The sequence below is a fragment of the Cebidichthys violaceus genome, unplaced genomic scaffold (assembly GCF_023349555.1).
Source record: "Cebidichthys violaceus isolate CVI_PGR_0920_01 unplaced genomic scaffold, fCebVio1.0.p SCAF_5, whole genome shotgun sequence".
In the NCBI taxonomy this organism is placed as follows: domain Eukaryota; kingdom Metazoa; phylum Chordata; class Actinopteri; order Perciformes; family Stichaeidae; genus Cebidichthys; species Cebidichthys violaceus.
Window position 1 is genome coordinate 4,090,824 of NW_027176705.1, and position 13,449 is coordinate 4,104,272.

The 13,449-nt window shown below is 44.0% G+C and overlaps 1 protein-coding gene across 1 annotated transcript; it reads left to right on the forward strand.

The window, feature by feature from the left end:
* The first annotated feature begins 950 nt into the window (after positions 1–950).
* On the forward strand, positions 951–12,095 carry znf710b (zinc finger protein 710b). Its single transcript, XM_068730881.1, has 5 exons — positions 951–995; positions 2,684–4,258; positions 6,839–7,030; positions 7,414–7,585; positions 10,335–12,095. Exons 1-5 carry the CDS (start codon positions 951–953, stop codon positions 10,514–10,516), a joined length of 2,166 nt encoding a protein of 721 aa, XP_068586982.1. The 3' UTR covers positions 10,517–12,095.
* The last annotated feature ends 1,354 nt before the right edge of the window (positions 12,096–13,449 follow it).

Below are 13,449 nucleotides of genomic sequence, written 5' to 3' on the forward strand. Positions count from 1 at the left end.
CTCTCCCTTTTACTCTCATTTTATCCTTTTCTCTCCCTCCATCTATCTTCCATTTCTTATTCTTTTACCGCATTCTGCTCCACTCTTCCCATCCCCCTCTGTCTCTTTCTCTTTCTCTCTCTCTTTCTGTCTCCCCTCCAGCCCTCCCCGCTCTTTTCCTTCAGTATTCTCTCCTTCCACTCCCTCTTCCTCTCTTTCACCATCCTCTCTCTCTCTCTCTTCTCTATTCGCTCATCTCCTTGTCAGTCACCTTCCCTCTCTTTCTCTCTCTCTCTCTCTGTCTCTCTCCTCTTCCCCTCTCCCTACATCACATACTTGCATCCAAGTCTGCACAAAACAATCTTCCAACACTTTTTTCGTACTCATAAACACGAGAGAGAGAGAGAGAGAGAGAGAGAGAGAGAGAGAGAGAGAGAGAGAGAGAGAGAGAGAGAGAGAGAGAGAGAGAGAGAGAGAGAGAGAGAGAGACTCTGCAATAGATGGAGGAATAAGCAGATAAAGAAAGGGAGACAGACAGAGATAGGCAGAAACAAAGAATGACAGACGGAGATGGAAGAAAGGAGGGAGAGTGAGGCAGGAGGCAGCCTGGTGGATCCATAATTTTAGACTGATATGATGTTGATTTTATTTTGTTGGTGTGTGTGTCTTGTGACTTTGAGGTGACTTAGCCCATTTATCATCAGACTATCGAGGAGCCAGTGATATATGAGCGGTGCATTTGTTTGTTTGTTTGTTTTTAAACCCACCGGCCTCACGCTGATTTGTTGGACGTTGTTTGTGTCTGGTCTGTGTTTGTGATGGTGTGACCAGAGTCACTACCAAAACTGTGTTGGAAGAAGAAGAAGAAGAGGGGTGGAGGCGGGCGATATTAGCCCCGCCTCCCCTCGTCCCTCACGTATAAAAAGGAAGGGAACGTAGCCTGTTCTCACTCAACACACTCGCACTGAAGAATGAGATCCTTAAAGCACCTGAAACCTCACAGCAAGAGGAGCGTGGTGAGTTCATTGGCTCTCCCTCGTAGCATGTTAAGTGGTAGTTTACTGAGCTGGTGGGCAACATGGCTTGATCCCACTCACAGCTGAAAGACAGGTAGAAAGCTGCCTTCAGGGGTGCTTTTTGGTTCTTGGTAGGTTTTCTTTGTTTTTAAAGTTGCCATTTGCAGATGTCTTAGTCTCTCACTAATTAAGACTTGTGTCTGCCGTTAACTCTGTTCGCCCTCTTTTGAGCTGTTTTCAACTCTTCTTCGTTCCTCTTTTTCTTTCGCTCCCTCTGTTTCGACTTCACAATTTTCTTTATCTTTCATTCTGTCCGGCTTTCATTTTGTCATTTTCTTTCTCCTTCTGTCTCCTGGTTGCTCACTGCATCTCCCTCCCTCCCTCCCTCTCTCTCTCTCTCTCTCCCTCCCTCCCTCCCTCCCTCTCTCTCTCTCTCCCCCTCCCTCTCTCTGTCTCCACATATCTTTCTTTCTTCCTCTTGCTCTCTTTTGACTGCTGCCTTACACTCACCCTCTCACTCTTTCACTCAGCTCTCCCCCCTCCCACTCCAGTCTCTCTCTCTCTCTCTCTCTCTCTCTCTCTCTCTCTCTCTCTCTCTCTCAGCCTTCCTCCTTCTCTCTCTCTCAGCCTTCCTCCTTCCCCCCATCTCTCCTTCACTCTACCTTTCATTTTTTCTTTTTCTCCTCTTCTCCCCCCTCCCCTCCACTAGACTCTTGTCTGCTCTAATCTCTCTCTCTCTCTCTCACTCTCCCTGCTTCCCTCCCTCTCTCTGTCTCTGTTTTTTCCTCTTTTGCCCCCTCTGTTCTCTCTCTGCTCTACTCTGTTTTTGTCTCCTCTACTGCATTTCCATTCTTTTAAGAAATGTCTTAATCTTGCTCAGTTTTGTCTTCCTGTTTCTCTCCCTCTTGTACTTGAATGTGTGTTTGTGTGTAGATCAGCAGGCCATCTTATCCCTCATAACACACACACACACACACACACACACACACAAGCCAATACATGGTTAGCCCGCTGGATTAGGATGGTGTCTTTCATAGCTCCTGTGTCTGTCACTAGATCTAAAGGTTTGCCTTTGGACAGCCTTGATTCAGGTTGACTTCTTGTCCCAGAAACATTGATTTGTGATGAGGCTAGTCTCTGTAGGAGGAAATGTTTTTTGTGTGTATTCTTCATAGGGATGCTATAAAGGGCTCCTTAAAATATAAATACCTGTTTATCTCTGTCTCTTTCTCCTTCTATCTCTCACTACAACCGGCTCATGTGTCAATAAAAGACACTTTTCATCTGAGGACAGTGTGCTGTAGTTTTGCTCTTGCTAAATTATTGTCATTGCCTTTCTGCCTTTAGTTTAGAATGTAGACCATTTGGTTGTAGCCCAAGTTTCCTGTATTGACAAACGCATGCTGTTTCAACTCATCTTGAGCAAGCCATGTTGTGTTGTCAATTGTTTTCTTAGCTTCTCCAAGACAATTTTGTTAGATTTGAGAAATTGCCTGAAACAACACACAGACGATGAGAGAGAAAAAGTCCTTAGTTCCACTTATTTTTCCCCACAATATGGCAGAGTAGATTGAGTCGTAACAAACTCACTTTGCTGACTATATCTCTTTAGTCAGACATGGTGTATATTTGATGATTGCTTCCTTGCAGTGCTGATGTCGGTGCCTGTGTGTCTCTTTCTGTTCCAGGAGGAGGCGAGCCGGCGCCTGGGTAGATGTGAGCCCAAGGTAATGGCCAGGCTGGTGGACATAGGCACACAGACAGATCCAGTAGTCGTGCTGTCCCTGGCCCAGGCTGCCGTGCTAGGTCTCATCTCCCAGAATGAAGTGTTCGGCGCTACCATTGCACCCAACGGCTTCTACACCGGCGAACCCAAAGAGTCCCCCGCACCACAAGTAGACGGAGTCGACTACGAGTACGCAGACCAGCTTATCGGAGCCAACGGAGATTACCTCGGAGATAACTTGGGTGAAGACGGACAGATGCAACCCAGCTGCAGTCAGAGGAGGTGGCAGCAGGGGCCCCCTCAACATCCGGACACAAAAATGGTCGGCCCTGATCGTCACAGCCTTCAGGGCGGTGACGTGTCCTCATCCCATGTGAAAGGGGAAGTGGTGAACTCTGGAATGTCCTCCTGTGTCCACATGCTTAACAATTTGGCTCCCAGAGGTGGTTTAGTGCAAGTTGATCCAGCCACCCTCAGATCCAACAGCAAGAACTGTACAGAGTGTGAGCGGGAAGCCTCCAGCCAGCCACAAGCCAACACGCACGTTCACCCTCCTCCTCCCCCCCAGATCGGTCACAGAGGAGGGGAGCAGGGTCACCGGGGACTGCAAGGCCAGCGCCCCATGGGGGGCCACGGTCGAGGTGGCAGAGAGGAAGAGGAAGAGGTAGAACACCAGGGGAACAACATGATGAAGCCGACACAGCAGGAGGAAGCCATCAGCAGCTACTTCCAGACCAGCGAAGTGGGCAGCTATGATTCGGCGGAAATGGGCATGGCGAGTGAGTACGAAGACGGCAGCCAGAACATGATGTGGACCGACGGGAGCGCAGGAGCGCCGCACCAGCAGCCTCCGCACCCCCAGCCTCCCCGTCGGCACGGCGGCCGCCGAGTGGACCGGCTGGATATCAACATTCAGATTGATGAATCTTACTGTGTGGATGTGGGAGACGGTTTGAAGCGCTGGAAGTGCCGCATGTGTGACAAATCGTACACCTCCAAGTACAACCTGGTCACGCACATCCTGGGCCACAATGGCATCAAACCACACGCCTGTCCGCACTGCGGGAAACTCTTCAAGCAGCCCAGTCATCTTCAAACCCACCTGCTGACCCACCAAGGCACGCGGCCCCACAAGTGCACCGTCTGCAAGAAGGGCTTCACCCAGACCAGCCACCTGAAGCGGCACATGCTCCAGCACACCGACGTGAAGCCCTACAGCTGCCGCTTCTGCCGCCGTGGCTTCGCCTATCCCAGCGAGCTGCGAGCCCACGAGGTGAAGCACGAGCGCGGGCGTTGCCACGTCTGCTCGCAGTGCGGCATGGAGTTCCCCACCTACGCGCACCTGAAACGCCACCAGACCAGCCACCAGGGGCCCCACACCTTCCAGTGCACCGAGTGCAACAAGTCGTTCGCCTACCGCAGCCAGCTCCAGAACCACCTGCTGAAGCATCAGAGCCCGAGGCCTTACACCTGCTCCCAGTGCGGCCTGGAGTTTGTGCAGCTCCACCACCTGCGTCAGCACTCGCTCACTCATAAGGTACGGACACTTACCACCCCGGACTTCCTGAATGCTCTAATTACAAACACACCTAGATATTACCTGCATAAATTAGATGGTTAAGGATTCTTCTTTTGTCATGTGAAAGAAAATGAGAGTGAAGAGCAAAAGCAAATACTATCGGATCAGCAGAGGGAGGCTACTGCACCTCTGCTCATCTTCTGTCCTTCACCCACTGAGATCTGTGTGAAGGAGACAGGCAAGAGCACTTACCCTGGCAGGCATCCATACTTTGGACTCTTACTGTCCTTTTGTGTCTTCGTCTGACTTTTGTCGTGACTAAAACTTCTTTGGCATGTCTGAGGTCAGAATAGAAGCAAAAAAAACCAGCTAAATGTTTGTTTTTTTAGACTGGAAAAGGCTATGTGACTGTTTTTTACATGCAGTTACCCTGCGTACAGTTAATTAGCCATTCCCTATTCAATAAAGCAAGCTCCAGGATGTTTGTTCTCGGGAGAATTGAGTTTCCAGCTTTAAAAAAAGGATTATTCATGTTCACAACAAAAAAAAGAGGACAGATCTGTTGCAGGATAATTCTCCTATAAGCTGTTAAAAGAAATCCTTTTCACTTAAAAATATGTTTTAATCAAGGAAATGAGAATAGATACGTCTGTCACACAGATTTGATTCTGAACATCCACAATACTGAGCGTCTTCATGTAGTCCTCATTATAGTCTCCATCAGAATGAAATGTCTGTAATTGCTCAGTGCCCCCTGACTACTCTCTCTCTCTCACACACACACACACACACACACACACACACACACACACACAGAGGTATCACAATTCATTTGATGTTACCACAGGACCGTCCTCGCCTCTATTCTCCCTCAGTTTGAGGCCTTGATTATTAGTTGTTGTTCTAAAATACGCCACACGTGACATCTTGACATTTCCCTGTTTGCAAATTGCCAGACTTTTAATTCATACAGGAGTGGATCGAGTTGAAATGCTGAATTCCTGAGGATTTCCCTAAATTTGATTACTTCCAGGGGAACAATAACCCTAAGCCACACTCATCATGGAAATGAGAGAGCAGTCGAATGTTCTCTTTTGTATTTGAGCCTGCCGTCTGTTCACTGCTCCCCCTGGTGGACGACCGCAGCACGACACATTTGTTGTGCAGACAGTGACAGTCTGATATGTCTGCTTTTACAAACAGAGTCTCTCGACCCAGTGGCAACCTTTTAATACATATTAGTTCTTCTCAATAAACTAGGAACCAGTTATGCAGGCCCACTTGTTTGTCTGCTGACATAGACTGCAGAGTGAAGTGCGTAATGCAGCAGTACATTCATTTAGACGAGCCTCAAGGCCTTGGATGTTGTGAATTGTCTGCTCTTGTGACCTGCTTCTCGATGACTACACATTTCCTGTCGCATGTGGTTGAGGATATTACTGGAACAGAAGAAAGACGGGCGGCAAGGGCTTTTTTTTTTTTTTCTCCCTGTACTGTTGTAATCTCTTTTGGTACACCCGAAATGGCTGCTGGGGATTTTGATATGGTCAAACTGATGGGCAACATCTCCCAGGCAGGATGTGAATATCATCACGTTACCAAACTGACGTCCCAGACAAACACTTGCTTTGCCATCATAGCCCTCTGTTATACCTCCCCTGTTGTTCTGTGGATGACGTTAGATATTAAGTCACAATAGCTCAAATTAGTTTTGAAAGTTTGACACTGGGGGCTCCCCAACATTAAATTAGATACACCCAATTCAGATGGATGAGTGTCACTGTTCCAGGAATATAGGAACCATGTTGATGGGACATTCTTAGTAGTGTCAGGAATAATCTATATTGGTGATACAATGGGTTTAATGGATTTTGTCACTCCTACTATTATTCTTATACTTCTATGAAGGACAATCATCTGTCAAAGTTTTGGAACTACTGCTCCCATAATGCTGTGGGGGATGTTTAGGAAGGTTAATGCCATGAATTCAGTGAGTGATGCAGTAGGCTACAACTATTTTGGCCTACATTTGTTTACATTTTGGCACCATTTAAAAATGGATGTCCAGAAGATTGATGAAGAAAACTTAAAAGCTGGAGTTGTAATGAGCATATTTTATGATTTACAAGCGGATTAATGAACATCAGAGACAGAGATATTTTTGGAAAGAGTCAGCTGCACTGAATCTGAAAATACCTATCATGTCTGTGTGTTCAGACTTGACTTATGACACTTATTGTGGCACTTTGCTGCTCAGGGTTTTGAAGTACCTTAAATTGATTGCCTCCGTGAGCTGCGTGCCGTCGCTGCAGCTCCAATTGCCGACCATGTTGATAAGCCGGCCGAATCAGCAGCCGAACTACAGTAAATAGCATCCCGTTGTTCTCAGACAACACCACAATGCACTTCTCCCTTTCACCTACTTTGCTCGGTCTCCCCCTCAGCTTCCTCCTTTCGACCCTCTCGCAGCTCCCGCTCACAGTTCCAAATGCTTTAAAGTGAATCCGCTTCTGTCTCAATATTACAAGGGGAAAGAAATGCAGTGCACGTTGCTATATTTGAACGATTGACCCGTTCCTTCTGTTTGGACTCCGGTAGGGAATGAAAGGCCACAAGTGTGACGTGTGCTCGCGGGAGTTCACCCTGTCCGCCAACCTGAAGAGGCACATGCTCATCCATAACAGCGTCCGACCCTTCCAGTGTCACGTCTGCTTCAAGAGCTTCATCCAGAAACAGACCCTCAAGACCCACATGATCGTCCACCTGCCCGTGAAGCCATTCAAATGCAAGGTGAGTATTTGAACTTGATTAATTTTATTCATAAAAAAATATTATTCTGGGTGATAGCAGCAAGTGGAAGATTTTTTTCTAATTAATTTCAGTGTGAAATGAGATGTGATGATGCATTTGAAGTTCAATTTAATGTAACAGGATTATGTGAGGAGGAGAACTTTTCTCAGGGATAATACGCTTTGATATCAGCGGGTTTGCTTCAATGAAATTCAAATTCTCACCGTGGAAGTAAAGCCCACTAAGCTTTGAGGCAACTGTCGTCAGGCAGGATGTGTTCATCACTAACTTGCCATCTACGAGTAGCTACCTAGACGCATAACTTTTAAATTAGATTATTAATTGTGTTCATCAATGTCAATATATATTTAATTTTTCCCCAGGTATGTGGCAAGTCTTTCAACAGAATGTACAACCTGCTGGGCCACATGCATCTCCATGCTGGCAGTAAGCCCTTCAAGTGTCCTTACTGCACCAGTAAGTTCAACCTGAAGGGAAACCTCAGCAGGCACATGAAGGTGAAGCATGGAATGGACGTCTCACCAGAAGGACAAGGTGAGTTCCGCTGCGCATGTCGTCACACATTTTCTTTCACTGGTATTTATCCACTGGAGGTTGATCGTACAGTTGTGGTCAAAAGTTTACATACACTTGTAAAGAACATAATGTCATGGCTCTCTTGAGTTTCCAGTTATTTCTACAACTCTGATTTTTCTCTGATAGAGTGATTGGAACAGATACTTCTTTGTCACAAAAAACATTCATGAAGTTTGGTTCTTTCATGACTTTATTATGGGTTAACAGAAAAAGTGACAAAATCTGCTGGGTCAAAAATATACATACAGCAACATGAATTAGCAATTTTGGTGACTTAGAAAGTTGTGTCAATGAAATGAGCTTCATAGCATGGCCTCTTAACTTCTTGTGAGTGATTATGAGTGACTACAGCTGGTGACTTCTCTGAGGCCATTTAAATAGGGCTCATTGGATACAAACGCCCACAAACGCTACAATGGGAAAGTCAAAGGAGCTCAGCATGGATCTGAAAAAGCGAATCATTGACTTGAACAAGTCAGGAAAGTCACTTGGAGCCATTTCAAAGCAGCTGCAGGTCCCAAGAGCAACAGTGCAAACAATTGTTTGTAAGTATAAAGTGCATGGCACTGTTTTGTCACTGCCACGATCAGGAAGAAAACGCAAGCTATCCCCTGCTGCTGAGAGAAAATTGGTCAGGAGGGTGAAGAGTCAACCGAGAACCACCAAAAAGCAGATCTGCCAAGAATTAGAAGCTGCTGGAACACAGGTGTCAGTGTCCACAGTCAAGCGTGTTTTGCATCTCCATGGACTGAGAGGCTGCCGTGCAAGAAGGAAGCCCTCGCTCCAAAAGCGGCACCTTAAGGCTCGACTGAAGTTTGCTGCTGATCACATGGACAAAGATAAGACCTTCTGGAGGAAAGTTCTGTGGTCAGACGAAACAAAAATCGAGCTGTTTGGCCACAATGCCCAGCAATATGTTTGGAGGAGAAAAGGTGAGGCCTTTAACCCCAAGAACACCATGCCTACCGTCAAGCACGGTGGTGGTAGTATTATGCTGTGGGGCTGTTTTGCTGCCAATGGAACTGGTGCTTTACAGAGAGTAAATGGGATAATGAAGAAGGAGGATTACCTTCAAATTCTTCAAGATAACCTAAAATCATCAGCCCGAAGGTTGGGTCTTGGGCGCAGTTGGGTGTTCCAACAGGACAATGACCCCAAACGCACATCAAAAGTGGTAATGGAATGGCTAAATCAGGCTAGAATTAGGGTTTTAGAAAGGCCTTCCCAAAGTCCTGACTTAAATCCCATTGAGAACATGTGGACAATGCTGAAGAAACAAGTCCATGTCAGAAAGCCATCAAATTTAACTGAACTGCACCAATTCTGTCAAGAGGAGTGGTCAAAGATTCAACGAGAAGCTTGCCAGAAGCTTGTGGATGGCTACCAAAAGCGCCTAATTGAAGTGAAAATGGCCAAGGGACATGTAACCAAATATTAGCACTGCTGTATGTATATTTTTGACCCAGCAGATTTGATCACTTTTTCTGTTAACCCATAATAAAGTCATGAAAGAACCAAACTTCATGAATGTTTTTTTTGTGACAAAGAAGTATCTGTTCCAATCACTCTATCAGAGAAAAATCAGAGTTGTAGAAATAACGGGGAAACTCAAGAGAGCCATGACATTATGTTCTTTACAAGTGTATGTAAACTTTTGACCACAACTGTATGTATGAGCTCATCTTCAATCCACAATATAGAAACCTGCTACCGGCCTGGTCTGAGCTGTAGAACTTGTACACACATGCCCACAAATATAAGTAATTAACATTGATTGCGGTGAATCTTTTAACTGTAATTTAAAGTTTTCTTCCATAGTAACAGAATATTTAATATCCATGCGCATTATTTTTCCCAGATATTCAAGAAGACTAAACTTATTTCAATAAAAATGTTATATGGCAGATAAATCACAGTTTTTTCAGTATCCATTTTCTTGCTTTTTCTACAGGCAACAATAGTACCAAAGGCTCTTTTGTTGTTGTATTGTGTTGTCCACATCAGGATGTAATATGTTTACAATTACTGCAACATTAAGTCTCGCAGGAATGTGTTAAAGAAACTATTTTCTTAATCTGCTTCTCATACGTGCGATTGCGATCCTACGTGATCGCACAACTTTCTGCCAAACATGAGAGATTTCTGTATTTATTTATGTTTTCTTTATGATCATCTCACTAGTTTGAGGTGGACGAAAAGGTGATGTATCAACTTTTGAATCAGAATCTGATGACAGTTTTGGGATTGCCTGCTTATGGTGCCAGGCCACTGTCAATCAAATCTGAGCAATTCTCACCCGCGCAGTTCTGATGAAGCAGGTTAGCTGAGTTTTTAAGTGTTAGACTAAGTTTATATGACTAAGAATGACATGATATTGTTGCTTTTTTTTAAATCACACATATCTAATGGTAAAGAGAATGGCTTAGGATGTGAGATAACATTTTAGAGGCTTTAAGTTGATGGGGAAAAAACACATCCCCCCCTGGTGGAAAAACACACCTTTTTGTTTTGTAGCACAATCATGAAATGAATAATGCCTTAATGAACCTATAGCTTTTAACAGTACAGTAATATAACAATGTGTAACCCTAATAAACAATGTTGTCCCAGGAAGTTCTTCAGCATGGTGACACTGATTGTACTTGGTGTAAGTAAAGGTAGCTTTGGAAATGCACTTTATAATTCTTTTGTCTTTGTTTTTTTCCAGAAGTTCTTCCAGAAATGAATAACCAGGGGGAGTATGAGGGACAGAACTTCAGCTTTACACCACAAGACAATATGGACAATGGTGGCTCCCAAAACCTCACTAAACTCACTACGGCAAACATGGACGACATGGAGGAGTATTACAATTTCGGGAAGGATACAAGCAGCTACACAACACCTTGAGTGGTGATGAACCGGAGAACATGCTTTGGGTTGGGGTTTTTTTGAAGGCAGAAGGAAATTACAGAGTTGTTGTCAAAGCTTTGGGAGACACTGGGGACGGGGTTTTCTTTTTTGGTTTGGCCTCCTTCCAGAAGAGCCAGAACTGAACGGCCTCTGATGGGAGGCCAGGAAGGAGACACACTTCAAAGGAGACGCTTCTGTTGCTGATAGCAGAGACACTGAAGCTGTTGACGCCGGTCTGGAGCCCCTTTTTTGGGATTACTATGCTAAGCGACTCAAAGACTCTCGCCGGCAGACAGTCGAATCTGTATGTTGTGTGTATGTATCAGTTATTTGGGAAAAAAAGAAAAGAAAAAAAGTTGCAGAGCCATCAGTTACATTTGATGTGATAGAAATCTGTTTACCATTTTTGCCATTTTTGTCATTCACAACCAATGTATGCCCTTATATTTTTGTCTGAAAGTGCCAGCTAGATACCTTTGCAACTAAGCTTCCACCGTGTCAGCTATTTATCTCACTGTATATCGAACTTTTGATACATAGTCACAACATATTCATAGGTTTGAATGCTCTTACTAAACAGTTCCTAATTGTAGTTACCCATTCTTTCCCGGCCCCTCAGTTTAAACAGGTCGCTCTTTCAATGCGTGTGTGCTTTTTGCACAGATCATTGTAGCTTTTATCTTACTGGGGCACTTGCTACCAAAGTTGCTGCTGTCCCATGTCAGCTGATACCAGAAAAAAACAACGTTAGCGACACGTAAAGCCCCGTCACTGTACAGATGGTTCGGTTCTGCAACAGACAGTGTGTTTACCCACCGTTTTTTTGTCTCACATGGTTTAGCATAACAATAATCTATCCCGTGTAGTGAATATACTGCTCAAAGTTTTTGAATTACCGAGTGAACAATACAAAGCACTTTTTTATTGAGACCTGTCATTTTTCTGTGAAGACTGTCTTCAGTAAGAGTGAACTCATTTGCCTCAAGGAGAAAAGCTGGGGGGAAATAATCTTCCAAACCCTCATTAATGGCAATATTATTAAACACAAACAGATATGCTTTCTCAGTAGTTTTTTTTTTTTTTTTTTTGTAAAGTGCAGTTTCCTTGATATGGATATTGTCAGTTTAAATGCGAATTGAAGAATGAGCAGTTTGTATGGAGAATCAGCAGTATGAGGTTTTTTGTTGTTTGTAGTTTCAGCACTCTTTAATTTCGGGCTGTTTTCACTTCACTTTCAATTCACTTAATTCAGAAAGATATTTCCCACTCAATGTGGAACAAAACACTGAGAATGGCTATCAAATCCAATCTGTAGATTTAAAAGAAGAAAAGGTCCAGATTACATGTTGTATGATTGAATTGAAAGTGGACTGACACTAGTTCTGTTATTCATAATTCTGTTTTGGGGAAGACAGTCAGCTCCCCCTGTCCTGCCATGCAGGTCAGCCTTGATATGCACACTAAACCAGAGGAACAGTCTGCAGCACTAGTTCTTCTTTGAGATGAGGAGTATCAAACGGAGACCTCATGGAAATTGACCATGAATTATTTAATAAAGGTTCTCTAGTTTAAATGATGGAGACTGGTGTTTTAATCTGTCACTGTTTGGGGGGGTGATCCTCAGAATCAGGTATTTTTAGCCATGCTAGCGGCTCTAGGGATGGTAATCGGTCCAGGCTGAAATATCTCAACAACTATTGAATGGATTGTCATAAAGTCTAGTACAGTCACTCATTGTCCCCGTGGATGTATCCTACAGACTTTCACGATCCTCTGACTTCCTCTAGCGCCACCACGAGGCTCACATTAGTGGTTTTAAGTGATACGTCTCAACAACTATTGGATGGATTGGCCAAAAATTTGGTTCACACATTCGTGTTCCACTTCAGGATGAATGATCACTTTGGCGATCCCCCGACTTTTCCTATAGAGCCATCATCAGTAAAAAAAAAAATACAATTCGTCCAATAATTTTGTTTATGATTCAACACTTACAAAACTAGTGACTAACAAAGAGTACCCGCAGAAGAAAATGAGGGATTTTAACTACATAGCAAGACGGCCAGTGACATCATCTAATACATTCATATGAATGTGATCCCTCATTTCCAGCCTGTGGATATGTGAGAGCTGTAGTTGGTTCAAACATTGCTAATACAATTAGAGGGAGCAGTGATTCCACTGTGTAGTTACTCTTACTGCAATCATATAGATTCTAGTATCCAGCACCCATCCCACTGAGGTTTAGTGGACACGACTACTCTAACTCTTAAAACTAATAACAGCCTCTGCTGATGCTGTCGTTTGTGCTAATTAGCAAATGTTAGCCGGCTAACATGCTAAACTATGACGGTAAACAAGGTAAACATTATGCTAAACATCAACATGTTAGCATTGTCATTGTGAGCATGTTAGTATACTAATGGAAAATGAGGAAAAAAGTCAAGAAAAATGAATTTGTAATGAATATAAATAAGGCAGATCACACATTTGATTTATTAACTGTAAAGGGAGTAACCTCCCTTAATATTAACTGGTAATCACTCTTAATTTATGTAATGCAGTCAGCTGGCAGGAGGTTAGTGTCTTGCCTTAGGACATGTTGCCTGTTGTGGGAACTGAGTGGTCTCTGAAGCCCCAGTGATCTCCTGTGCAGACCCACCTGCTGTAAAATGTGCACCCATGGATTGGTTCTAAACTGTTTCACGGATGCTTTGCATTTCGCACCAATTATACCTCCATAGGAAAGCATTTCCCAGGACGGGATTGAACAATTTGCTCAGATATAACTCTTTTATGGCTGCAGATCATAGTGGGAGGTTCTTTAGCTCTTCATAGTTGCATAGGAATGTTCCACCAGGAGGAAATTAAAATAAGAGGGAAAAAGAGCTAATCTAAATGGTAATTTTTTGATAGAGGCACCTTGACTA